We start from the raw sequence: 27,769 nt of genomic DNA, 5'->3' as shown, positions 1-27,769 counted from the left end.
ATATATTTGACCCTTTGCAAAAGAGTAATTAAGATGATTACGCTTTTGCAAAAGGTTAAATAGACCAGTTTTGGTAAAACTAAAAGCAAATTTCATTGGCCACACCCAGGCTGTAACAAAAGTGGCAAAGTTTTGCTGAATAAAGAAATCACTTAAAATAGTTCAAAGTGAAAATAGAATACAAGATCTCCAAAAGAAACACGTGCCCCAATCCAAAGAAATTTCAGACAAAATAATAATCGAATTGACTAAAAAATTATGTATATCAACCTGGAAAAGGTTACAAAGCATTTTCCAAGGCTTTCAAACACCAGCGAATCATGGTCAGAGAGCCATTACAGTGGGAATAGGAGTGGTTGGCCAACCAAATGTATTTCAAGCAACAACGACTCATTCTTGAGGTCACAAAAGAACCTACAACTACACTCAAACAGCTGCAAGCCTCACAGGCCACTCAATCTTAAGAAAAATGTCAAGTAAAATCATAGATTTGTTTTTTAGGAAGCAATATAAGTCAAGTGAAGTGATTTCATTATGAATGTAGTAGATGCATCACAATATCATACGTTTTATAATCAGATGAATGCAGATTTTTTTCTAGTGGGCTGTATGAATGCTTTTTTTTTTTGGTTCAGGGATGGATTCCAGGGAGCCTATTATTTCTTCTTCCCCACTCACACATTCAGCTGTCTCATCTTGTAGTGCTTCGCAAAAACACTTGAGGTACTTTCCATTGGGGGTTGTCCGTAAAGGATATGAAAAGTGGTGCACCGCTGGCTTTTCTGATGTCATCATTTTAAAATATAAATAACCGTAATTTTCCATGTATAATACGCCCCCATGCATAATACGCACCCTAAAAATGGCATGTCGATGCTGGAAAAAAGCCTGTACTCATGTATAATACGCACCCAAATTTTGACTCTTACTTAAGTCCGTAAACGTAAAATTATTTCAGAAAAAAGATCATCTTTGGGAACAACCGCTTTCTTTCCTCTTCCAGGTGCTCTTGCTGAAACCTTCGCTGTATCAAATTGATTTTTTTTCTTCCTCCAGAGTCTTATGTTTGATTCATTGACATCAAATTGGCGCGCAGCTGCCCTATTGCCTAATTCTTCTGCCACTTCAATGACTTTCTTTTGAAATGCTATACTATAACTTGCTCTCTTAACCATTTTGATGAAACTGCTAATTAAACTGAACTCTCGCTCTTTAAATAGCTGACGTGTCTTGCGCATCCGTTCTGCGCATCGGATCCATAGTGCGCATGCGCAGTGATACTGCCTCCGTATGATATCCGGTCTGCGATGGAGATTAAAAAACAAACAATATTTGACAATAATACACCATCAAGGATTGCACCATCGCATCAAACGATATGTCGTCAATTATGAATTTTACTGACTAAGTGTGTTGGGCAGGATGGCTGAATGCGATGCGCGATTGACAACAAACAAGAAGAAAGGTGATTTCAAGTTTTATTTCGAGGGAGATTTTCTTCAAAAATTGTTGTACCCATGCATAATGCGCACCCCAGATTTTAGGACAATAAATTAGTTAAATTTTGCACATTATGCATGGGAAATCACGGTACATATTTATGTAATTGGGGGAATATTTTCATTCTTACCCTACTTGCTTTTTTGTTTTGCTCTTTACAAAGCTTCCAAAGTAAAGCGAGAAGGACTTTGATGTGCTTAAGATGGCGCCTTGGCTTAACAGCAGGTTCTGTTGTGATGTTCTAAGTTTGAAGTGCATCTTGGGTTACAAAGCAAAATCTCAACATGCTGGAGTTGCTTTTGAGTTCCTAAAGCATCACCATGGCAACCACACAAATCCTAGTTAATTAACTCAGTGTTTTTTGCGGTTTGTGTTAAAACCCGAATGAGTAAATTCTTTAATTTTCCGTCTCTTTGGTAAATACATCTGTGAGGGACAAAGTTTTTTCCATGCTCTATTTTATTGATAGATGTCAAAAACTTGATTCCTTTTGCAATCAAGCTTGCGTAAGCTGTGTACTCGGGTATGGGTTTATTCAGCCAACTTTCCCATACACTTGAGAGATGAGCTAATGGAGTGCACAGGGGGGCCATGAGCGAGTTCTGGCCTGCCATTATGTTGGACAGCATGAGTGAGGCCAAGTCAACAGGTGGTGTCCAATTATTTGGTCCTGAGGCAGGAATTCAGAGTGAGAAATAAAGGGGAGAGGGCGAGTCAAATCCGTGGGGGGGGTAAACCAGTGCGTCAACGACAGCTTTCCTCTCCAAAATCAGACAAGTTGATGTGGTCTTAAAACATACCAAAAGTTAAGAACGATTCCCAGTTGCAGTGTCAACATTTTCATACTTTTACATCCTGTAAAAATTGTTGCTAATTGAAGTAGCTTCCCTCATTCCTTTGAAATTTAGCGCGAGCCAACTGGGCTACATGCAATTTATAAGGAAATGCAAGATCCTCATTTGCGGAGGATGTTAGGTTGGCTGCTGAGAAGCTTTTCACCCCCAATTGTGCATCTGTGAGTTAGTCATAGCTGATGCTCTGGAATGATACTGGATCCAAGATGGCTGATGGAGCTTCGGGTGAAAGCACTTAACCACATTACGTCATCATAAGTTAATTTCAGGCGCTGTGGTGTTACTTCTTTACTGTGTACGGGACAGTGAGTGTTTTTATGGCGTATCTTTCCGTTATAAATAAGCAGGCCTCAGATGGCCACGTTGGCACTAATCTTCCCTTCCAAGTGGCCGCCAGTCGCCGTACCACACTGGCCAGCTGTCGTCTGGGGCAATTGGAGCTGCTCTCTGACTCCCTAACTTACCCGCAAGCCGCTCACAAAAATGTTTCCGGAAACACTCACTACATATCTTACATTGCTTTGACACCCTTTTATGTTTTATGCATGTCAAGTACAAAAGAGTTTTTATTCTTTTGACTTGTTTTTCCTCATGAGTCTTAACATAAATTAGCATATTTTTTCTCTTCACAGGAGTTGGTTTTATTACCAGTCAAAATCCTTGCCTGGCCCCCACAGACCTATTAAATCTGAATGTGCTCATTCCTGACCGGAACGGACATCTGATAAGTGTGTGCCTCTTCAGCTGGTGTCTTTCATTTCATGTCCATGTGTGTGTTAAATTTTAGCGTCTTTGGGAGGTCTCTAGTTCACAGCTTGTGAGGACTAGGGCAACTGGGCTTGATAACATTTGGGTATGATGTGCCTCCCACGGTCGCAACAAATCTCTGTATTACTTATTAAAACGTCAATAAAATGGCCTGAAAAAAAAGCTACGTAGAAAGCTTGCTTCTAAAAATGCTAAGGTGGATATTCGAGCCTGATAAAGTTCCCTCTTAAAGTCTTGTCTACATTTGAGCAAGTGCCCAAGTAAAAGCTTTTGAAATGAATTAATCTCAATTTAAATTGGAGCTTTTTTTTGGGGGTGGGGGGGCATCATTCCTTCCCATATTTGGCAAAAACGTGTCCACACAGGCTGGACGCTTCATTCAACAACCGTCCATGTGTGCTGTGGGTTCCGCTGGCTTGACTTCTATTTACACAGCCTGGTTAAGATGGAAATGTTTTTTTTTCTACATGACAAAAATTGTTCAGCTGTTCCGGTAGCCAAAAAGCCAAATCATCCGTGAAAAATTGATGGGCAGCTTGACAAGATGGTGTCACACCAGACATCCACACTTCTCAGTTACATGCGACATGCTTCAGGAATGCCGGCACGCCATTTTTTTTTTTTTTTTAAATGTGTTACTCAGAATTTCCTAGGGCTGCTCAATTATGGATAAAATCATAATCATGATTATTTTGTTCAATATTGAAATGACAATTATTTACATTTTAACGGCATTTATTGAACATGTTTGGAACAGTATTCATTGAACATGTTTAAATTAAAAAAACAAACTCTCCTGTTAAATATGGCCTGGATCTCCACTGACGCAGGGGCGCATCTCAGAAAGGAAACACCAAATAATCATTTTTTCTCGATTATATGAATTTTGAGATCGTCTGGAGCCAAAATCGTAATCTGATTAAAATTCAATTAATTGACCATATTTCCACCTTGTGATTCCAATGCGTAGTTTACGGCTGTTATGTGAACTGCCGCTGCAAAATGTTTTGTGTCTCTGAAGGGCATTAGTTCCTCTATGAACAAATTTGCCCAAAAGTGAGAAAGCTCAAGTATGAGCCTGACTTTTATGTTGTGTGGGAGACTGACTAGACGACCGTGAAGAATTAAAAACCACCATTCTTCAGTCTTTGCAATGTCCCCCCCCAACCCCTTTTTTGTTGCGCCCATCCTGTTAGTCATGGAACCTTCTGGGAAGACAATCCCCGCACCTGTCAAAGAGTGTTTGTTGAATGAAGAACTTCTTTCCATTTCCTCCCTGTGCAATCACTTTAGATTAAACCCTGTAGAAATGTCAAAAGAGCTGCACGGCGCTTTGGGACCTCACTCATCAAGCCTTTCATGCAGCAGGGGCCCAAGGTTGGAGTTTTAGTGTCGTGAGTGGCAGTTTGTCAGCTCACTCGCCATTCCAGGCGCACAAAGCCGTTCTGTTGCCCCACGCTTCGAAAATCCTCTTCAATGTACACGTACAGTCAAGCACAGAAAAATCTCTGCGGCTGTCGTTTGCCAGCACTGTATTTAGAACTAGCTTGACGAACGCCAATTTATTTCAACCGTCTTAACTATGCCAACAATGGAAATGTGTCAGGAATAAGGGCGCTTAGTTTCTGCAGCTCATGTCTCACCGGTGCCTGGCGCTGCATGGTGGACCTCAGCCTTCTCTCAGTGTCAAGCGTGTGCTTTACATTCCATTCATGTCCATTGCGTGTTGCTACATCGAGTCTCAGCACAGGTACTTGCTTTTAAGGAGTGAGCGCATAAAAAAAGAGAGCTCATGGAGAAGTAGAAGCTTGAAGAGATCAGTGAGGGGGAGGTTCTGTTGACTGCCTGCATTAACGCTGGAGTTTGTTATTTCCATCTATGGTCACATGCTAATTCTTGATCACAAATTGACGTTGCCTTTTATGTTTCCCACAGTTTGTCTTGCAGCTGCATCAGCAGCCTTATTTATTCACAGCTGGGAAATTTAAAGTTCCCTGAAGAGTTATTATCATGCTGTGTAGGAAATCACCATTGGGCCATTAACTGGAAATCTAAAATACAATCGACACAATAATCGACAGTTATTTTGATTAGTGATTGTTTAGAGCCGTTGTTGAACTTAACATTTTCCAAATCGTCAGATTTCAGCCTCTCAAGACATTTGCAAGCATCTTGTTTTTCTTCATTACACAAAAATCAACATCTTTCCTTCTTTTCTGACTTGGCATGGACCAACCCAGTGAATGAATCATGATGAATGGGGAAAAAACTAGATGTCATCTTGACGAATTTGGAAAATAATCATTATTTACGGCTCTAGTCAGAGAAACTTGCAATTGTCATGTTGTTGAACTTTTAGCAGCCTTGGAAGTGAAAATCAAGCTTGTACAAAACACAAAATCTTACCCAGAATACTTGAGCAGGTGCAAATATTATTAGAGTATTAGAGTCATTATTTTAGGTTCTCGATCAGGATTTAGCCTAACCAGATGATACCCGAGGCCAAAAGAGCGGGATGTACGACAAGATCTTACTGATGGTTGACTGGTTAGCACCACTGAAAGGAATTTGTTTAGTCAGCGGTTTCCTTTTGAAAATGCCCCGGGATTGTTGTTATAAGGGTGTTCAGTCAGGGGAGAAAGGATTTGGAGGGGATGGATTGAGTTATTTATTATCTGGAGCCATTTAAAGGGGAAAACTAGCATGACGGACTTGGGTGGAAATAGGAACTGGCGGGCCGTGCCAGCTGTAAATGCCAACCGTGTCATCCTGCCAGAGTCGTATCGAAACTTCTAAGCCTGCGTCTGAGCAGCTCGGGAAAAGCAGAAGCACTCAAGCAGGGCTGCGCTCCATCAAGATGATCAGATAGCAGGACGTCTGGCTCACTTTGAGTCTCCTCACTCAAATCGTGTAGATACATCTGATAGATTCAAGACAAGGCCTTTTATTCATTGACCTTGGCGAGGATTACGATGTATATGTCCGTACAGGTTTCAGCCAGACTCGGGAGTTATTGTGAAAATAAAAAGAATATAGCTTTTAAAGGACAGCCAACCTAAGATGAACTTTAAATCGTCTTGTTGATTTTAAGGTGAACGGTTGGTTGTGAGAAGTGGAGTTATATTATAGTCTCCCAAGGAAACAAAGAAAATTCATTGTTTGACATATATGTGGGTCATATCTGTATCGTTAAGTGCTGGGGTCATGAACTTTTATTTGCGTGTGAACTCTTGAAAAGCCCTCAAAGAGATAACAAATGTTGAAAGTAAACAAGTCAGAATGCTTTGTTTCCTGCCGCAGCCTTTGTTTTTCCTCCACCCTTCCAGGGTCCACACATAATACTGGGCGTAACCCTGTTCTGTGAAGACTTCAACCTGCATAAATCCTCCATAAATCTTTCTCCGTGAAGACTTCACCCTCCATAAATCTTTCTGTGTTTGCTTCAGGTGACACAGGCCTCCAAGGTGTGGGGAGAGGTTCCTCTGCCAGATGACTCGGTGGAGCAGAAGGATCTCCAGGCGGCGCCGAGCTTACTGGGCGACGATGAAGACTTTGTCGCTGATGAAGCATCTGGAGGTTGGCAGTTGCCACTAAACACTTTTGTATTTTGCTTTTAGCGCTCCGCTCAAAACTGAAGAACTTTTATGACTGTCTCAATAGATCTGCCCAGTGGCGAAGATGATGGAAGTGCACCGTGGCCTCCAGTCTCAGAGAGCACAAGTAAGAGAGCAGAAACTACGTATTGTGTGTGACTCCTAGTCGAGTTCCCACATATGTGTGTATCTGTGCATGTGTGCCATGACATGCTCACATCCTGCTTCAAGCCGCCAGTCAGGTCAAAACAAGACGCTTTTGCTTTGTCTGGGAGATCTAAACATCTCCACTTTCATCCTCTTACCCAGCAATAGAGATGGCAGCACTGTAAGATCTTCAAGATCTTTCAAAGACAAACAAAAAAAGTTTGTCGTGACAGACGAGAGCATGTCTTTATTTTTATTCTATTGCCTGCAGTGCCCTTTTCGGCTTCTGTTTTTTTTTTTCATAGGACTGAATAATGACACATTAGATCATAGGTGTCAAACTCAAGGCCCGGGGGCCTGATATGGCCCACCAGATGATTTTATATGGCCTGCGAAGACAAATTGTGCACCAACTTCATGTGTCAATACTAAAATTCCAAATTGTCTTCACTTTTAAAAAATAGATATTGCCAGCAATTGTTATTATATTCATCTTTTTTAAATATTTGAACAGTTTTTTCTAGTCTCTGATTTCAAAACCCTTATTCATCAGTTTGTTGTGTAGCATATACCGTATATAAGGTGTTGACAGTCATAATGGCCCTCTGAAGGAACCTATGACTACGATGCGGCCCGTAACAAAAATGAGTTTGACACCTCTGCATTAGATCCGCATTAACTCAGTTACAAATATATTGTCGTAGTTGTAATCCAATCCGATTGCGCCCCAGGTTACACCATTTAGCCTTTTCTCTAAAACTAATTAAACATGGACCCTTGACTAAGGACACTGCTGTTGACCGTAAGTTTTGGATGAGGCAGGCGAACGCTGTATTTAGATCTAAAGACAGTGGTAGGAAGGAAATTTGGCTTCCTGCGTTGAATGCTGAAAGCTTTGAGTGTCTCTGTCCGGTTGGCATCTCAGACTCAAGACTTCCTTTCCGTTATATTGCATTCATGCAAGAGTATGGTGACACTGTTGTTCCCATTTGACCTCCTGTTTCCTGTTGTGTTATTCACTTGTATGGTGTGGAATTCCCAGCTTCATCCATCCCTGACACAAGCACTGACCATCTGGCGTGCACGTTGACTGCGACAGTGTTATTTTAACTTTATTTTTATTCCGCCATTGTTTTCCATGTCCGGTGGCACGGTGACATTGGTTAGCATGTCCGCCTCACAGTACTGAGGTGCAGGTTATGATCCCATCTCTGGCTTTCCTGTGTGGAGTTTGCATGTTCTCCCCTTGCCTGCGTGGGTTTCCTCTGGGTACTCCGGTTTCCTCACACATTCCAAAGACATGCATGGTAGACCAATTGAGGACTCCAAATTGTCCGTAGGAGTGAGCGTGACTGTGAATGGATTTTTGTCAATATATGCCCTGGTATTGAGTGTGATATGTGCCCTGTAATTGGCTGGCAACCAGTTCAGGGTGTCCCCCACCTAGTGCCTGATTACTGCTAGGATAGGCTCCCATGACCCTCGTGAGGCTAAACTGTTCAGAAAATTCCCACTGCATTGGAGAGGCACTTCAGCTACTTTTCATTTAGAGGACCAATGAAACAAAGGTTACCATTCATAACAGGGTGTGGGGCTGCTTGGGTTACGTTCTTCCCACTGATGTTTCCATTATCTTGGGTGTTAGAAAATAATATCAAAGGAGACAATGCCTCATCATTAAGGAAGCTGGTTATACTTCCTCTGGTAACCATGAAGGACTGCATGGCATGGTTGTCCAACTCTTTCGAGTCAGGCCTGTGCTAATCTCATCAGTAAATAAATGTATACAAATAAAGTAGCCTGCTCCAAAAGCAGCTGTCTCTTCAAACAGTCCGAGTTCTGAATTTCCCCCACCGCCCAACCCCACCCAAAAAAAATACACCCTGAGAAATCCGATCCACTCAACGTTACTTAATCCCAATTAGAAATAACTATTACCAAATTACTTCTACTTTATAGTACAACTCTTGCCAGTACAGCACGTTTGTTAGGTCTAAATACCAGCTTCACTTAAATTATTCCAACAACGTTACATTTCAACTGTCAAGAAATGTAATCTAAAGTAGTGTACTCCTAATAGGTTCCAACTTTCACATTGGCTGCTGCATCTGTGCCTAACAGTCAAGCTGGGAAAAAAGATAGGAGGGGAAAAAATCCGCATTGAATGGTCAGAGGCTAATGATTCCATGTTGTGGACAAGACACCGTCGACAGCCGCAGTTTTCTAGTGACAGTTGTTGAAATATGACTTTGCTCTCTATGCCTGTTGGGTCATTATGCAGAGGGATGAGCGCTGGCAGCTGTGGTTATTTTCAAGGTCTTTGTTTGTTTGCCCACTGCGGGCCCTCCAGAGGGGCTCATGAGAGCAAAAGACAAATGTGTGTGTGGGGGGGACTGAGAGTACAGCATTGTCTTAAAATCATAATCCGATAATTTGGTTTTGTTTATGGCACCAGAACATGCCTTGTGTTACTGTTGTTTGACTAACAGTTGTTTAATGATGTGACTTAGGGTCAACATTTAGGTTGATGAGGATCACATGATGGTATTAAACCTGCTGATGAAACACTATTGTTACAAACACAAAAGTGTTGCCTTGGAGAACTGACCTGTACCGCTCCTCCTAAGGACAGTGATTAAGTGTTTCACTGACAGCAACTGTGTCACACGCTTTTTTTTTTTGTATCACATTTGGTAATATATGGCACAGAGGTAATGAGGTTCGTTTGTTCATCAACCTTTCCTTATCTTTATAATCATCCGAGATGGTATGTGTTAAAACAATAAAGCAAATAGTCCATGTGAATTTGAATTCTCCATGTCATCGTTTTCAGCTTCACAATTTAGGAGAGTTTATTTGTGTAATTCTCCCAGATGATCAGCAGCTTCCTGGCCAGCAACTGGAGTGTGCATATCAGGAACAGAATTCCTCTCTTGGGGATCATACCTCCAAATGGCAGCCGTGAAAAAGAACATAATTGGTTCTGTGGGTGTGTCCATCCTGCAACTGCAAGAACACGTCAAGGGAGTTTCCCTAAAATTCAAAGATGACCTGAACAGATGTTGGTTCTCTCTCGTCAAGGTCACTCTCACCTCTAGTCACTCCTGTACTCCCTTTAACCTTGATGGGGGTTTCAGATTTACTTTCAAATCTGCGCTTGGGTTCACTGTGGTCATTGCACATTGACTCATACTTCAAATAGAGGTTTTGGAGAACTGAGCTTCTAATAAGAGTTACTCAGCCAATGACCATAATAGTACTAAAACCAGGGCAGAGAGTAAAATGCAAGTAATGTGAAGCCATGACCTTCCTCTCTCTTGAACTTGCCCCCATCCTGACCAAGATCAGAGCAGGGTTTCAACTTTGAGCGCAGTGGATACTCCTTCGGGTTTAATTAGCTTGGCTGAGCTTAAGCGACTTCAAATAGAGAAGGGCATGTTTTATGTCAAATGTTTCCTGGCTGCATTTCAAGCCTTAGTTATTTTTACATAAAAGCTGTTTACTCATTTTAGCCCAGTAAACATTATCAGCGAACAGTCGGATGAAGACTGAAGAAGGCAAAAAAGGACATGATGCTAACTTTTTCCCTCAGGGGTACTGTACAGAAGTAACTCAAGCCATATTTGAGTTGAAACATCTGGATGCAAAACAATCACTTGATTGTGAGGTGAAGGACCGTTTGAGTGTTACAGTTTATAGAGTGGATTCATCCAAAATCTGGGTTGGACTTAAAGAGTAAACTTTTTGCACAAAGAATCCTGTCTTCTGCAGCGGTCTCATTGACATTTTAATGCCGTAAGCTATAGCTCCATCCAAAGTGGTGGAAAATGAGTCATCATAAATCACAAGTGACACAGCTACTGGTGCCAGGACAAGTAGAGCTTAACTTTTTGCAAAATGATGATTGTAGCGATGCTCAGTTATTTCCATGTAGCGAGGCAAAACAGGAAGCGGCTCTTCCCGGCATCATCGTGGGTGCGTCTCAGACAACAGAAATGTGAAGGGCAGTGTTGGCATGTCTGGTTTGGAGGATATCCTCTTTGGGTTGGACCAAAGACTTGTCTTCTCTAAGGGGATGCCCTCTGGCACTTGCGTCCTTGATGCCTTCATGTCACCAGACTTGCTTCCAGATAAGTCACTCATCAAGCTCACAGCATCCTTTGTTCCCCCTGACATGATCCGAACTAATCAAAAAAGAAACACAAGCTGGTGACCCCTCTTTGTAGAATTGTGTTTTTGACCTGCACAGAAGACGTTTATGTTTCCATGCGGAGGTCAAATGTCAAACCAGTAAAGGTTCGTCGCCACTTTTCCATCAAACGCATTTTCATACACAACAACTTCAGGCTATAGGAATACCCCATATAAAATTAAACTCGGATCATTTTTGGTAAGTCATGAGGTCACAGTTTTACTTTTGTCACTGACACACTTTTTGCCTGCCTGATTTCTGTTATTTTACATGTTGGTCATGTGTTGTGTTTCACGTACTTGCCTCATGAAACTTTTCTGTATACATATCTTCATCTTATCTAATGATAACTTTCTATTTGTTTCCTTCTTACTTTCAATCATTTACTGTCTACCCCCCCTGCCCTTGCTTGGCTAACACCGTCCTTCTCAATATGTGGCTTTTGTTGGATGACCCTTGACATGTTGGTTCCCCTTTTTGTGTGCCACATTATCTCCTCGTGTTTCTTGCTCCTTTGCTTCTCGCCTCACATTGCTTACTATAGAATACTCGTTGGACTCTTCCTATGTGGTGAACATAAAGAGCGCAGTCGAGCCAACCTTAAGTAAGTCTTCCAAATGTCAATTCTTTCTTTATGTGTGATCCTGAAACAATCTTTTCCTGCTATCTGCTATGCTTAATGACACACTTTTCTAAAGGCACCCCCAACAAACATTCCAAGACTCATCTTTAACAAGCCATGATTGTGTTGAGTGACTGTGTTTTTCCAGTGTTGTTCAATGTCAGTGGAAAAACGATGAGCATGTTCTGGAAAGTAATACTGACAAGAGGATGACAGCACAAACGTCTTTGTTGTGGGATTGCGTAATTGCACGTCGTATTGGATAGTCAACACTAAAACCGCATTTTAGACTTCAATGCGCTATTTCACAGGGTAATGTAACATTTTTCAGTGTCAGTGTCTGGGACCTCTGTCACACACTCAAGTTGATCAAGTTGCATCTGACAGAACAATAAAATTAGAAGTGAGACAGAAGAGAATACATCTCGCATGACCAAAGCCAGCCAATCTTAGAGATAACTCTTAAGCAGCTTCATCTTGCTCAGTTTCCACAATAAAAAATTGTTTTCACTTGAGGACGCAATTGAGTTGACCCACTGTTTTAGGTCCCAAGTACAGTCATTTGGTAGCGAGCTCATTGATGTCCTACAATATTCTATTGTTCTTCTTACTTGATTGGGGCTTTAGTGCAATTTTAAGGCTGGAGCTAACATGTCAGACAAGGAACTTCTTTACTTCGACACCATCTATCCGGAAGGCTTTTTTATGTTGTAGACCTGGTAATTAATTAATTACATATATATATTGTAAATGATTCCGAATAGAATACAGCCTTCTATCCTCTTCCAGCTTGACTGGTTCTGGGCCACTGCTGTAGGCACTGGCTTGAGGGTTGAAGTTCAAGCCCAATGCGGTTGAGCATTAAAGGCCAGGCCAGCCTCATCGCTCAATCAAGTCTTTGTCTTTGGTGTAGGCTTTTCTGCGCTGCATGGCGGGGGCCCAAGGCACAATGCAGCCACAGTTCTGCTAGTAGGTTTAATCGCCAAATACATTTTTGGATCATGAGTGCCGAATATATTTTCCCAGACACTTTTTTTAAATCCATGTCTGCACTGAAACTCTGTTTCGTCACATTTGATAGTAGTGCTGCTTTTGAGGATTTCCCCCACTAGAACCTGTGAGTGACATCTCGGAGAATTGGTCTGGTTTGTTAGGAGCACTGTCATCAAAAGATCTCAAGCGGCGGCAATACCATACTCACTAGGCCATAGACGCTAGCAAACTCAGAGCTAGCAGGGAGCCGACCTGGCGTCGGGTGCCCACTCAATTGATGCGATTAGAGCGGGTCAAATGAAGCGCTTTGATGAGGAACTTTGATGTTGCCCGTCTTCTGTTTCCACATTCAGGCAATTCAACAATTATTCACTTTCAGTTCAACAGTAACAGTGTGCACATCAAGAGCGCCGGCACCCTGCCAGGCTGCACTCAAGCCTGAACTTATCAGTTATGAAGACACTCTACAGTAGTACTATAACAACACTACAGCAAAGTACTTTTATATATGTAGGTCATATACAACGAATTAACAAATATTAAGTGTGCAGTAATTCTGATCAAGACTGAATGAATAAAATACCAACTGTTTGATGCAGTTCGATTTCTTTGTAGATGCATCAAAACAAACTTTAATTAATGAATACAGAACTAATTCACGGACTGCTGCATAGAGCCGTCTCAGCAGAAAATGTCTTGTCGCTTTGTTGTGCGCTTTTATAGACACTGCTCAATTTACTGTCATTTAAACAAAACCGTTTTCTCATTAACAATGCATGTTTTTAGTGCCCCCCCCCAAACACGGGAGCGAGCCAAAGTTGGGGCAGTAGAGCAAAAGTGAGAGTCTCAATGGGAATTTAAATAGGCAGCACTCCAAACATTAGCTTTTGCGTTGTGCATGGCAAGTAGCACGAGGCTGCAAGAAACAGTTCAAATATTGACTTCCTTCCCGAATTCCAAATGCAGTCCGATTGAGGTTGGCAGACTCCTCCGAGCAGAGCGTTGGCAGCAATGTGACATTGTCAACACATCCAGCATGTTATAATTTCACAGTTATGTATATTTGAGACTATGGTTTAAGGACACGGCCGTCAAAGCGTGCGGCCGTGTGTAGCTACATCGCAGCTAGCGGTTTGAGCAAAAACCCAACCACAATTGAGATATGGGAATAGATCCCATAAATGGAACGTGGCACTCGTTTAAGTTTCAGGCAGCCCCGTCGGTTTGTGCTGTTAAATTTAACCACAAGCTTTCTTAAGGGAATGGACCATATTAACTTTAGTGGGTTTTAGCATTTATGGAAGCATGGAATGATGCTCAGAAGTTCCAAATGTTGTTTTAGAAGCCAGTCTGGCTGGCTTTAGTCTGGTTTAACTGACAAATTCTTATTCACACTCTCTGAATCCAGTTTATTACAGAGCTCTTGTCAACTTCACCGACTCCATCGTCTACAACCCAGAGCTGGAGGACATCTTCTCACCAGCCTTTAATGAGATCTCCGAAGCCGTGGTGGACACTGTATGTCTTCATTATTTGTGCAACCTTAAAAATCGTGTGGGTTATTTAAACCTTTGCTGATTCTGTTTGTATTTTCTTGCCTTCACAGTTGGAGTCCGAGTACAACAGGATTCCAGGTGTCCAGACAGTCAGCGTGGTCCTCATTAAGTATGCATTCCAATGCTTTAAATCAACTTTTATGGCAGCTTGAGTAGAGTCCCCGCAGCTGACTACTGTCGGTCCGACATACATAAATCCTTGCAACTGTAAAGAGGAATTCCTTTAGTGCAGCGCTTTTCTGTGTCAGCACCAACTACTATATCGTCTCACCATACCTTTCTTGCTCTTACAGGAAGATCATCAGAGAGTATAGCACTGATGTATTTGTGGAACTGGACGTGGGCTCGGACTACAACAGCAACAGCGAACAGATCCGGAGCGTGCTATACAGCGTCGTGCAGAATGGGGCAATCGCCTCCTATGTCACATCAGTGGAAGGCTTTCAGTTCAGACAGCTTGGAGAAGGTGAGGACCATGTGCTGGAGTCACTAGATGCAGAGTCTTTCACAAGGGGTTGGAGTTTAAAATCCACCACAGCGGTAGGGCAGGGCTGTTAATATTTCCTTTTGGTTTCTAGTTCGCCCTCTGCCCTCAGTGGAACCTTTAGCGGTGCCAGGTTTGTACTGTGCATGGTGAATGAGCTGACTGTGCCATAGAAGCTTTAGGATGGCTGTGTGTAGTGGCTTTAGGAAGAAACGTGCAAATTCATCTATCATGGGGTCCAAAAGAATGTTTTGCATGGAGCACCAATGGAAAATCAAAATGCACAGAAAAAAAATCAGCACATCCGCATGGCATGACTTCCATTAAGAATGCATAATTGATCTATTGACCGACAGTGCTCAAAAGGATATTCAGTTTTGGGGTGTAATTTCAGGATGAACCCAAAATGCATCTATATGTTAGTTGTAATTCACCCAAACTAATACATTTGATAAATATCTTGACCACAACAAACGCTACCGACAGTGTAGACTTGGCAGAAGCTGAGAACCGATAAACGCCTCGCTGTTACACAGAAGGAATATTCCCTAAATTAAAAATCGATTGATTGTGTTGCCGTGAACGTAATGCCGTTGGCTGCTTTATTTATGACGTAGTGCTTTGGTTGTCCTCAAAGAGTTGCCTTGCATGTTGATCCTTCACCACGTCAATCCTCCTTCTTATATGCATCTTTCTTAGTAATCCCTGGCATCAGGTCGTGCATGCCGGATGAGCACAGGTGTGGTGACGGGACTTGCATCCTGATGGAATACCTGTGTGACAATCGACCAGATTGTCGTGATATGAGCGATGAGAACGATTGCGGTGAGTGGCTTCGGCTTGTAACGTGGTCCGATGATTCATACGGTGCGAAACCGTCACCGTTGCTAAGTTTAACCGGAAATCTGTTGCAGATGGAAGACGACCTTTTGCAACCACCCCTGCCCCTGCCACCACAACCGCCGTGGTTAAACCTCCGCAGCCACCCGTCATTCCGGGATTCTGTCGAGCGGATCAAGCAAAATGCCAGAGCGGAGAATGTATCCCTCGAGACTACATCTGCGACGGGGAAAGAGACTGCTTGGACGGAAGTGACGAATTCCGATGCGGTAAGTCATACAAACGCGTATGTACATGCGAGCCTGACGGCAGCTTTTGGCACGTATCCACTTGTCTTTACAGGAACTCCGTCGCCATGTGAACCCAATGAGTTTAAGTGTAGAAACGGCCGTTGCGCCCTCAAGCTCTGGCGTTGTGATGGAGACAATGACTGTGAAGATAACTCAGATGAGCTGGACTGCCGTGAGTCTCCATCTCTGGCTCTGTTCAGACATGAATCCTGGGTGATGTGATCACGAGTGGAAAACTCACCCAGGATTGCCCAATCTGAACTGACGCAACGATTGATTATGTCATTAATACTTACCTGATGTCCACAGCCACCAAGGGTCCAGATGACCGGTGTGCTCCTGAGCAGTTTGAATGCCTAAGCGACCGCACTTGCATCCCAGCTAGTTACCAGTGTGACGAAGAGCCAGACTGTCCCGACCGCTCAGATGAATACGGCTGCAGTAAGGCCCAACCACTTGTGTATTTCTCTGTAGTACTCTACATTCTGCACTAAAGTCCAGCTCTGAGCTTCTTTGTACACGCTGACTAATTCTCTGTGAGCCACATGCTCTTTACACATGGGTCAGCTCAAACACAGAGCTTTTTGTGAAACATCCTGTCCACCGAACTAAAAGTGAATTGTTTTGCATCTGTGAGTCTCATTGCATCACCAAATTCCAAGCAGCCTTTGTGGGTAAATTAACTATGGAGTTGAAGTAGTTCTGTTTTTATTTTGCAGCTCCTCCATCTGTGACAAGTCCACCAGAAGAATCCATCCAAGTTGCCCGGGGGGCCACTGTGACATTTACCTGTCAGGCTGTTGGCGTGCCAACACCAATCATCACCTGGAGGTTGAACTGGGGACACATTCCAACAAGTGGCAGGTGGGCTTCTTGAAAACCATTACTCACATGTACATTTTAGATTAACTTCAGGCTTATTTGGTTTAGTTAACTCATTCAGTGCCATTGGATATTTACACAGACTGATGTTAGACTCTCTGGACTCGTGTATTATACATCCCACCAATTTGGTGGTATCCACGCTGTAAAAATTAAGATGGAAAATCGCACTCTGGATTTGAATCATTACCATGACTAACTGCCACGTTTGAACCAGTCTTATGTGATCTCTGTGAGAAAGCTCAATGAGAAATTCAATCTGAATCTTTTTTGTATCCATGCAATACCAGAATCTCAATGACCAGTGAGAACGGTTATGGCACGCTTACCATCCGTGACGTAAAGGAAGCCGATCAGGGGGCCTACACTTGCGAGGCCATCAACGCCAAAGGTCTTGTGTTTGGTATTCCAGATGGAGTGCTAACTCTTACATCAAATCCTAACCCAGGTACGTTCAAGCAAGAGCATGACGCTTTTCATTCCAAGCCACGGATGGAATTTAGCTAAGGAAATAAATTGTCCGGACCTTTTCAGGCAACTGCCCAGACAATCACTTTAGCGTGGAGGGCCGCTGTGTTCCTTGCTTCTGTGCTGGACTCACCAAGAATTGCAAGAGCACCGGACGCTACCGCAATCAGATCAGTCTGCGTTTCACCGATGAGGAGGACTTTAAAGGTACTGATTCATTTAATTCAAAGAATGCTAACTTCAAACTCACAACTGAAATACAGAAATGTTCACCTCAGAGAGAGCAGAAAGCTGAGAGAATTAATCGGTCTCTTTTGTGACACTCAGGTGTGAATGTCACCTACCCATCCAGGCCAGGCAATCCCCCTCTTTCTTCCACTCAGCTCCTCATCAACCCTGAGATAGAAGAGTTCCAGCTTGTCGATTTGTCACGTCGCTTTCTCAACCTGGAATCTTTTTGGACCTTGCCCCGCCAGTTTCTTGGCAACAAGGTATCGACTCTAAAAGCTACTTTTATTTACATTTTCCACTGAAAACATTTGTCTCGTATTTATCTTTTGATGTCAAACTCAAACATTGAGATTGTAGAGGAAGGGAGTGTAAATTAGTCTGCAAACCCTCCCTGCGTTTTAGATCGATTCCTATGGAGGGTCCCTGAAGTACAAAGTCCGCTTCATTTTGGCCCGTGGTCTGTCTGAACCCGTGGAGAAGCCGGATGTAATACTGGTTGGAAATGGGCGCAGGCTTATCTACCGCCGAGGGAGTTCCACCCCTGCCGGTGTGGTCAACCAACGTGAAGTTAAATTCACTGAAGTAAGTGCTTGGGGAATTCTGTACAAAGTCAAAACAAATAATGAATCACTTGATGTAAAGGTTTCCCGAATGTGATGGTTTTGAAGGATAACTGGCAACACTCCAACGGACGACAAGTAAGCCGGGAGGAGCTAATGATGACGCTGGCTAACTTGGACAGCATCAGCATCCGCACCATCTATGACAACCACATGGTCAGCGTGGCACTCAGAGATATCGTCATGGATACCACCACTGTGGAGTTTAGCACTCGAGGTCATGCGAAGGATGTTGAAGAGTGCAGGTAAGGGAAACAAATTGGTCTGTCAATAGCACAGGTGTATTATTTTTTGGGGGCAAGTTAAGCTATCTGGTATGACCCAAAACATCTATTGCATGATTGTCCTGATGCTGGTCACATTAATGGAACTGACTAGTATGTAACAAAACAGTAGCGAGGGTTCCCTCGAGGTTATCCTATTAAAACAATCGAAAAGACCATTTTTGACCTTTTATTGTTATTCCAGCTGTTTCTATCAACAATCCCAAAGTTTGTGATGTCCATTGACATGTCGTACTTTGTTGAGACAGCTGGTGGAAAAGCCTTGATGCTGATCTCATTTATGGTTCCCAGATGTCCCCCTGGATATACGGGCCTGTCCTGTGAAATCTGTTCCTCTGGTTTTGAGCGTGTCCCTGGTGGCTCCTATCTGGGCACCTGCGCCGGTTGTAACTGTAATGGACATGCCAGCGCCTGCGATCCAATCAGCGGACATTGTCTGGTAAACACTTAATACTTCAGGCCTACTACCGATTATGATTGTTGATTACATTTTTTTTTTTTTCTACTGTAGAGCTGTCAGCACAACACAGAAGGCCCACAATGTGACAAGTGTCGCCTTGGTTACTTTGGTGACCCGAGACGAGGCCGATCCGATGACTGCAAGCCTTGCCCTTGTCCATACTATGAAACCTCTCGCCGGTAACCTCTCTAGATCCTTTCCAAACTGACTCCTTCAGATATTTGAACAATGGTTCATTCATTCCATGTGCTATTTATTAACACAGCGCTGTAAATGGTTACCTATGGCTCTTTGTTTGTCATTGCAGGTTCTCTGACACCTGCTTCCTTGACTCTGACCAACAGCCAACATGTGATGCCTGCAGGCCCGGCTACACGGGACGACGTTGCGAAAAGTCAGAACATTAAATAATCCCGTATAAATTACTTTAGAATGAATGTTCATTTCCTAATTTGTGGCAATTCTATATCACTCCCGCCTCCTTTTTTCTCAGATGTGCTCCTGGTTACCAGGGCAATCCCCTTCTACCAAACGGAAAATGTGTTCCTCAACGTGAGTGCATTTTAGTAAAGTTTCTAGAGTTCCGTTTGCCCTTGTCGTAGACTTGGCAGTAGAATGTGCTCATGGCACAGGTATGCGCTGCTTTTGGAACATTGCCAGGTGAACTTTCCACTCCATATGTCTTCATCTTTCCACTGCCCCCCCTGCAGAAACCAAGTGTGATAACAGAGGAAGCATCAGCTCAACCAGCAGGCCATGCAGCTGCAAGGTACACATTGCACAATTGTTAAGTGCAGAGTGAAACAGTACAGATGAGAACCATTTATTGTTGTCTCGGTCATTCTTTTTCCACGTCTGAACCTTATTTCCCTTAATATATTGAATTTGATCAAGTATCTGTTTTTATTTTTGCTGCAGAACTATGTGGCAGGTGCTCAGTGTGATGAGTGCAAGCCAGGCTTCTTCCACTTATCAGAAAACAACCCTGAGGGTTGTCTGCGTTGTTTCTGCATGGGCGTCACCAAACAGTGTGCCAGCTCTACTTGGAGTCGAGATCAGGTACAGTAGATATGACTAGTAAAGGGAAGGGTGCATATTTTCTCACACGTGCTGTATCAGCAAATCTTGCAGGTGCTAAATGGAGAGGTGGGAAAATGTTGGTTGTGGTGAGTGGTGCACTGGCAGAGCTAGAGGGGGGGCCACAGAGACACTGGCCCCCACTGAAATATAATTTGGGATATTTAAAAAAATAATAATAATTCCACATTTCTTCTATCCCTCCGTAGAAAACATATAATGAATCTTCAACAGCATTTTCTGAAGATTTTTATTTTTTTTTTAAAGTATTTTTGTTTTTTTGCGGACACCCTGATTTATTCTTGGCTACCCTACCAGAGATAAAAATTCTAGCTCCGCCAGTGGGTGGTGACCAATGAGCATTCAAAATAACCATCTTCGGTAATGTGTGCTCCCAGGTACGAGGAGGAGTGAACGGCCAGCTTTTCACACTCACCAACATCGGCAACTCCAGAACTATCAGCGAGGGTCTCATTCAGAGTGGCTCCTCAGAAGTTGTCTACCGCTCCTTTTCCAGCATTCCCAGCGGCATCTACTACTGGGTCTTGCCTGAGAATTTCAGAGGAGATAAGGTGATATAAATCAACAGTGGAAAGCATGCAAGGGGAGAGCAAACATCAGTCAGGTGTTTCACTCAGCTTTCAACTTTCTGTCACACTCAGTCATGTCTCAACATGTTCAGTGAAAATGACTGGACCTGCACGTAGAGCAAAGATCCTTTGAATCTTACAAAAATGTTCCTGTGACTGCCTTTTCGCTTCCCCCCCACAAAATCAACACTATACTATTTTTTGCCTTGTCTGTAACACTTTACTGATCAGTCAAAATATCTATACTGAGGTTTTCTTCTCACTACGTTGTTCCCAGGTGACAGCCTATGGCGGAGAGCTCCGCTACACAGTGCGTTATGAGCCTTCGCAACGCTCCCTGGTGATTGTTGGTCAGCCAGATGTGGTTCTCCAGGGCAATGGCATCTCTCTGGAACATTACTCTCAATCCAAGCCTCTGCCACGTGTGCCACAAACAGTCACTGTGACATTCAGAGAGGTTTGTAGCATTCTTGGAAGTAGATTGCTGAATCTGCAACCCACAAGGAGAAAATCAGTTGAACTTTTCCTTTTCTATCTTGGCAGTCTGCATGGCGCCGCGCTGACGGGCAACCGTGCACACGAGAGCATCTCCTTATGGCTCTGGCTGATGTTAGCGCCGTGCTTATTAGAGCCACCTATGCAGACAACATGGTAGAGAGCAGGTAAATGTCAGGATCTTTTATTTTCATGGAGAAGAAATTCAAAATGGGCACACCTCATGTCAACTTGTTTTTTATAGTATCTCAGACATTAAAATGGATGTTGCGGTTCCACACTCAACTGGAAATGAACGTGCCCTTGAGGTGGAAGAGTGTGCATGCCCTCAAGGATACAAAGGACCATCTTGCCAGGTCGGCAAGTTTCATTTCAACCAATCACATTTGTTTGCTGAATTGTTTTCCGGTTGCAGTTTTTGAGAGTTGCTGGTTTTTTTGTTCTTACCTTGGGTGTTATTCTTTGGTGTTGCAGGAGTGTGACGAAGGTTATACCCGGACCGGCTCTGGTCTTTACCTGGGCACTTGTGAGAGATGTGACTGCAATGGGTACGCCGGCGGCTGTGACCCGGAGACCGGCAGGTGTCTTGTACGTTTGAACTTTTTCCTCTCCTAATTCTTTTTTACTGTTGACTTTCATCTCTGCGCTGGAATGCAATAAGAGTTTCTTGTCAGATCTCAACACGTGAAAACACGCTCTGTGCAGACTGTATAAACTTTTTTTTTGTGAATGTCACCTTTTTTTGTGTGTGTGTCTGTCTGATAGCAATGTCAACATAACACTGATGGGCCAAGGTGTGAAAGCTGTAAGACTGGTTACTATGGAAACCCAGCAGCTGGAGCTGCCCAGGCCTGCCAGCCTTGCCCATGTCCTGGAACAACATCCAACAACCAGTGAGTCAATGTCGTGATGGTGCAGAAAGTCAAAGCAATAAGCCTTTAGATGGATTTTCAAAGCTATTTCTCCCAGAATGGCCAATTGATAAACATGTTGTGTGATTCGGACTTATTTATCATCAGACCAAAAATCATACAGTTCAGTTCATCTCACTTACAAATCCTTTTTTCATTGTTCTACGAGGTACATTAAGTATAACAAAATCCTTACTTGCAATACTGTTTGAACAGATTCTCCTCAACCTGTTATTTGGACTCTGATGGTCAGCCTACATGTGGTTGTCTTCCTGGATACACTGGCAGACGTTGCGAAAGGTACACCCCACTCCCCGCCCTACCTGAGTCTGCTTTCTCCCTACATCTTTTTCCAGGGGTCGTTTTGACACTGCTCTGGGTTTAGGGTTACCGGGTGGGCTGTGGGCAAAGTTAACCAGGGCTGGCACGAACATTCATTGGCTGTAGTTGTAGAAAAGGGATGTACGCATGATGGTGCTTTACTTTAGTCTTTTTTTTTTTTTTTTTTACATGAGTTGTTGAGCATTTGCAGGACAGGAGCCGTTGTTTGAATATCTACCCAGTGATTCCCAACCAGGTTTAGTGTGCTGTGATGGGCCATTGGACGTGTCATGGAAAATGACCCAATTTCACTTAATTTGTCTAAAAAACATTTTTTATTAATAGCAAAAAGAATTAATCTATGCCAGTGACAGAATAATTACGATATACCCTCGTCCATTATACTATATGGAAGAAGGTACAATTAACCACATCGGAATGCTAAGTCATGACGTTGTGGTCATTTAAATAAGGCCCAGATTTGTGACAAACTTGAGCTGGGATGGTTATTTCAGTTTTCATACTTTGTTTGACCTTTGTGTTTGCTGGGTTTAGATGCAATTTTTATGCGCCGTGGCTCAATAAAGGTTGGGAAACACTGCTCTATCCTGCGATGCTGCATATCTAGAATTCAAGTCATACTGTGTCCAATTTTCTTCTTGGGTAGACTTTTAGTGTATTTTTGTGGTGACATTGGTAGTTTTTGTGGTGAAAAACAAGTAGTGCTGTATGTCTTCAGGAAACTTGTAGATTGGTTTGTGGTACTTTTTACTTTTTGTCTTCTGCTTCAGCTTTTGTGCTTTGCTGGTTGCATACATTTAAAGGCTGTCTTGGCTCTTGTGTTTTTCCATCTCTGCACACACCACATACATTTTCTGGGTCTCTAGAGCATAAATGTAGATGAGGCATTTATGAGGAGAGCTGTGTGTCTGAACAAAAATCTTTGCCGGTCTGGTGGCAAAGATGACATGGAGACTTGGGTGGATCGTAAAAATCTGTGAATATTTGAACCATCTTCACGAGCAACAATCCTCATTGTGCTGTTTTGACATGAAGACAAGAGATGCCATCTGCAGACAGTTGTGGGGACCCTTTCCAAGAGAAGCTGCTAGATGGCTACCTGCCTTTGGGATGTGGTGCTCAAGCGGTATTAAATTTCAGCGTGGATAAAGTGATAACACCTTTTGGCAGTGGAGATAGTGATGAAATTGACTACCAATGGCCCGATACCACAGCACCAACCATCTCCTCAACCAGAAAAACACTTTCTACTCCCTCTCACCAACGCACGACCCTTTCTGCTTCCAAAATTGAGATGGGCATTGTTTCCGTTGCTCCCAATAAGTCGGCAACCAGACTCCCACCACGCTTCACACCAGACCCGGACAGCAGACGCTCAAGCTTTCAGCACTTGCTCCGGATTCATCTGAACACCTTCAACCAGCGTCTGAGCATGCTTGAGAGCAACACACTTGATATGAGGGAAAGCATTAATAGAATGGAAGATCAACAGAGTAATCTCAGTTCCCAGCTCAAGGAGCTTATTGCTCTTGGGTCAGCTGCGGAAAAGACCATAGGGGTCACTGAGCTTGAGAAGAGCTACACTGACATGGAATCTCGACTGAGCAGACTGGAAGGAAGGCTAGAGATCCTGATCGATGGCTTCACAGCTCTGGCTCAGGAGATGAACAAGATGAAACGTACCAGACACACTTCCCGTTCACTCCAGGAAAAGCCGCCCCTGCATTCACTTAGCACAGTACTTGTACCCCCGAGGTACTCAACGCCACAGGCTCCAAGCAAAAGAATGCCAACAAAGAACCCGCCTACCCATCGAGCTACGATACCCCAAAGCATACCTACCCCGAGTCTCCTTGATAGGAAACCCACCACTGCACGTGGGAGAGAGAGAAAAAAACTGACAGTCTCAGCAGAATCCCTGAAAAACACAGCAAAACCTGTCACCTCTCCATCCAAACGTGAGGTCTCAAATTCGAAACCAAAGCCGAAGGGAACTGTCAAGAGTGGCGCTCAACCTCAATCTACAACCAAGCCCATAGCTACAACAAAGCCGGTGGCGAGGAGACGAGTGACAACTCAACATGTTTCGCAATCAAATCCAACACGGCTGAAGAAAAGTCAAGATGAGGTTGCGGTCACTAAATTCCAACTGGAGCCACCATCTCACAGAGCACTCCCCGCAAAAGATAAAGCATTTAGATCTGATCAACCACATGACAAAAATCCCCAAAAGGGAAGCAACAGCACTCTTAAAACTACAAATTCTGTCAAGGTTGTTACACCGAACGTCAGAACCAAGACAACAAAAACGTTGCCTTCTCTTCGAGAAACGAATTTGCCAGCAATGTCGACTCCTGCTAAATCCACGGTAACTAATGGCAAGAATTCAAATACGACGACAAAAGGAACAAAGACAAGGACCTCAAAGAAGTCAAGCACATCAACCAAATCCCCATCGACTCGAACAAAAACTGTCGTGAAGTCAGTGAAAAAGCCATCTTCTAAAACAAAAACCAAGCCTAAAGTCGTGAAGAAAAAACAGCAAAAAAACAAGAAAAATACAAGCTCTGGGATTTTGGACCTGCTGAAGCTACTGAAAGGCGGACATATAAATCAAGATGGATCTCTTCATGTTGTCCTGGGAAGGCTGGCCATCCCGATACGGATTATCCCCGATGACTAGGCTGGATTGTGCCTTGACTGATTTTATTTTTTATTTCCCCCTCGCCATCTTTTTATTTATATTAAAATAAGCATCTGTCTGGAACCTGATGAAGGCCTTGATTGTTTGACAATGTTTGCTTGTGAGTTTGCTTCACATGTTGTGTCTTTTAAGGTGGTTGTCTACTATGAAGAGATATGTTAGCTTAGCATTACTGGACTACCTCGAATTTTGCACCTATCTCCGGTCTTTTTGTTTATTAGTTTTTGAAAAGGTCACGTGTCTCGAGTGTGATGTCATTAGTGGCTGCGGCGATCACGATTTGTGGTTCTGTGTGACCGTCGACTGTGCTTATGGTGGACAATTCTACCAAATTTAATAAAGGAGATCATTTTTTGGTGTGTCATGCTAAATTAAAATGAAATGTTTACCACCTCAAAATTGGCGACATTTGGTCCCCAAATAATTCAAATTCTTTTAAACACAACATATTTTTTTATCGATTGACAGTTGACAATAGCTGTATTATAATTTATTACATTTTACCTACAGTCTTCCACGAGTGGTGTGGATTCTGACTTCTGATTAAAAAAAATAGATCTTCATTGAAATCTGAACTTGCTTGGCACCATTTTTGTGTGTTCTGCTGGACTGTTATCAAATAAGATTACGATTATTGTTGTGAAATATGTGGTTCACTGAAAATGGCTGCCGCTACCTACTACCACCATGGAAAAATATTTACATACATCTACGTTAATATTGACATTTTGTAGCTTCTTTTTAATGTCAGTAATCTGACAGTTGACGTTTATGCGCAAATACTGGCCAATGTTCGGATCAACTGATGTTGGACATTGAGAATCTGCAGCGTGTCTCGGATGTTAGACTAGTTTGCCAGCACGGAAGCAGTTTGTTGACTGTTGACCTTCGGAGCTGCCATAGGACAGGTGAGGTCAAGCTTGATATCCTCAAGGCAACCTTCTTCGCTCAGCCTCTCCTCTGGTGGTAGCACTTTGCAAGTGGCTGACTGGGGTCAATTGCACGTTGCCCTACTAACTGTCACACTTTGAGCTGAGTCTCTTCTTCATACACTCAGCATCTTGTTCTGAAACTGAATAGGTGACCTTGTTTCTGTTCATTTCTATTCCTTTGTGGGTCAATGATACATCATAGTGTATTTCACAGAATCACCTTCCGGGATATGTTGAATGAAATTTTTTGTCTTGGGCTGTGCTTTATGCATTTCTGAGGCAAAAAAAGCTTTTGGGGCAAGCTTTTTTTGTGCCAAATAGAATTGGTTGGTTTTGTTCTATAAACAGGAGCCATGCTCACCTGCAGAACATTTAATGTTGTACTGTAAAGAATTCATCATCGTGTAGTGATTTTCTGTTTGTTAGAAACATCCATGAATTGAATTTCCCAGTTACTGCAGTCTCCGTTTTGTTCACTCACCTTTTTCCCTTACTCCAATCCAGATGTGTACAAGGATACACAGGCAATCCATTGCTTGGACAGAAGTGTGTTTCCGGCAACAATGAAGTCAATGGTACATGATTTAACAGAGATTAATATTATCCTGCCCAAATATGGCCTTGATTGTGGTTGGATGTGCTCTTTTAGGTAACTGCTACAACTGCGATCCAAGAGGAAGTGAAGGCTGCACTGGTGGCTATTGTCGCTGCAAGGTAATGATTTATTTATTTATTTATTTGTTTGTCTGGATGTAAATTGTCCTCTGCATCACAATCCTTATTCAAATCTGACTTAATCTTCTAGATGAATGTTGAAGATGCATCTTGCTCCAGGTGCAAGTCCGGAACTTTCCATCTTAGCCAACAAAACAAAGATGGCTGCCTGTCATGTTTCTGTATGGGTGTCACTCAACAGTGCACCAGTTCCAACTACTACAGAGACTTGGTAAGTACCGGTCTGAGATAAGGCCATAGTACTCACTTCACTGGTGGCTCAGGATTAAGCGGTCACAGAAGAACAAAAGTTTACTCTCAATCAAGTAACCTTTTACATTCTTGCGTATCAATGCCATGGCAGAATCAAGCCACCACGCTCGAATCAAAATAGCCAGTCTACCATTTCCCAGGGAAGTTAAAACATGTCTGTGGAAAGAGCGAGTTGCCTCATGGGAGAGGCCTCGCAAAGCAATAAACCCTCGTGGTTTTCTTGGTTTCCACCTTGGGAACTGCAGCTCGTCTCTCGATGGCCACGCAGGAGCAATTTTCGAAATGTTTGTGTGCATTTGGTTTTATGACGAAAGCAGTCTCACAAATTAAAGACTTCTGATTACTATGTCCACTTTTTTCTTTCCAGTTCCACCATTTGTATTTCTCATAATCTCCATTGTGTTTCCTCCTCTTGCAGGTATCAACAAAATTTTCTCCAGGGAACTTTCAGGGTTTCGCGTTGGTGAACCGTCAACGCACAAACCGCATCACCACTGGGTTTACAGTTGAGATTTCCACTGAGGGGACACAGCTGTCTTATAGCAACTTTGACTACCTTGGACAGGAGCCCCACTACTGGCAGCTTCCTGGGATCTTCCAGGGAGACAAGGTCAGTACCCAAAGAGCTTCTGGTGGTGCATCTGGAACTTGTAGACCTCTCATTCGGTTGTTTGGAGTTTCTTCCATCAGCTGTCTGTCTTTTCTACATCAGATTGGATTACCTTTGTATGAATTCAGTTCTGTTTTTTGCTTTTATCACTGATAGAAAGATTCGTCTTTTACTCGTTTGAAACGAGCAGAACAGGTAGGAATGTGGGACCAGTGCCTTGAGTGTTTTTGGGTTGTATTTGCTCTGCTGTCTTTAAACAAAGAGCAGCATGGTATGTTCCAAACTCCTGGTTGCTTGTGTGTATTTTATGATTTTAGGATGAGCAAGATAATTTAGT

The 27,769-nt window shown here is 43.0% G+C and overlaps 1 protein-coding gene across 12 annotated transcripts in view; it reads left to right on the top strand.

Annotated features, from left to right (window-relative positions):
- Positions 1–27,769, top strand: part of hspg2 (heparan sulfate proteoglycan 2) — a 62,498-nt gene that overhangs the window by 10,746 nt on the left and 23,983 nt on the right. For 9 of the 12 annotated variants that reach the window (XM_037246015.1, XM_037246017.1, XM_037246021.1 and 6 more), the window contains exons 2-36: positions 6,569–6,698; positions 6,783–6,842; positions 11,599–11,658; positions 14,078–14,187; positions 14,276–14,334; positions 14,519–14,691; positions 14,804–14,842; positions 15,409–15,534; positions 15,624–15,818; positions 15,892–16,011; positions 16,149–16,280; positions 16,559–16,703; positions 17,012–17,169; positions 17,256–17,396; positions 17,517–17,680; positions 17,823–18,002; positions 18,089–18,285; positions 18,616–18,763; positions 18,836–18,963; positions 19,092–19,178; positions 19,278–19,336; positions 19,495–19,553; positions 19,703–19,843; positions 20,260–20,433; positions 20,729–20,908; positions 20,995–21,113; positions 21,191–21,302; positions 21,421–21,534; positions 21,712–21,839; positions 22,074–22,157; positions 26,340–26,410; positions 26,485–26,549; positions 26,641–26,781; positions 27,241–27,432; positions 27,589–27,627. In XM_037246015.1, coding sequence (XP_037101910.1) covers positions 6,569–6,698; positions 6,783–6,842; positions 11,599–11,658; positions 14,078–14,187; positions 14,276–14,334; positions 14,519–14,691; positions 14,804–14,842; positions 15,409–15,534; positions 15,624–15,818; positions 15,892–16,011; positions 16,149–16,280; positions 16,559–16,703; positions 17,012–17,169; positions 17,256–17,396; positions 17,517–17,680; positions 17,823–18,002; positions 18,089–18,285; positions 18,616–18,763; positions 18,836–18,963; positions 19,092–19,178; positions 19,278–19,336; positions 19,495–19,553; positions 19,703–19,843; positions 20,260–20,433; positions 20,729–20,908; positions 20,995–21,113; positions 21,191–21,302; positions 21,421–21,534; positions 21,712–21,839; positions 22,074–22,157; positions 26,340–26,410; positions 26,485–26,549; positions 26,641–26,781; positions 27,241–27,432; positions 27,589–27,627 — 4,230 coding nt within the window. The remainder of the gene's footprint in view (positions 1–6,568; positions 6,699–6,782; positions 6,843–11,598; positions 11,659–14,077; positions 14,188–14,275; positions 14,335–14,518; positions 14,692–14,803; positions 14,843–15,408; positions 15,535–15,623; positions 15,819–15,891; positions 16,012–16,148; positions 16,281–16,558; positions 16,704–17,011; positions 17,170–17,255; positions 17,397–17,516; positions 17,681–17,822; positions 18,003–18,088; positions 18,286–18,615; positions 18,764–18,835; positions 18,964–19,091; positions 19,179–19,277; positions 19,337–19,494; positions 19,554–19,702; positions 19,844–20,259; positions 20,434–20,728; positions 20,909–20,994; positions 21,114–21,190; positions 21,303–21,420; positions 21,535–21,711; positions 21,840–22,073; positions 22,158–26,339; positions 26,411–26,484; positions 26,550–26,640; positions 26,782–27,240; positions 27,433–27,588; positions 27,628–27,769) is intronic. The other 3 variants (XM_037246014.1, XM_037246011.1, XM_037246020.1) reach the window with 3 other exon arrangements.

Source organism: Syngnathus acus, chromosome 2 (genome assembly GCF_901709675.1).
Source record: "Syngnathus acus chromosome 2, fSynAcu1.2, whole genome shotgun sequence".
Taxonomy (NCBI): Eukaryota; Metazoa; Chordata; class Actinopteri; order Syngnathiformes; family Syngnathidae; genus Syngnathus; species Syngnathus acus.
This window is presented reverse-complemented; position numbering and strand designations above follow the sequence as displayed.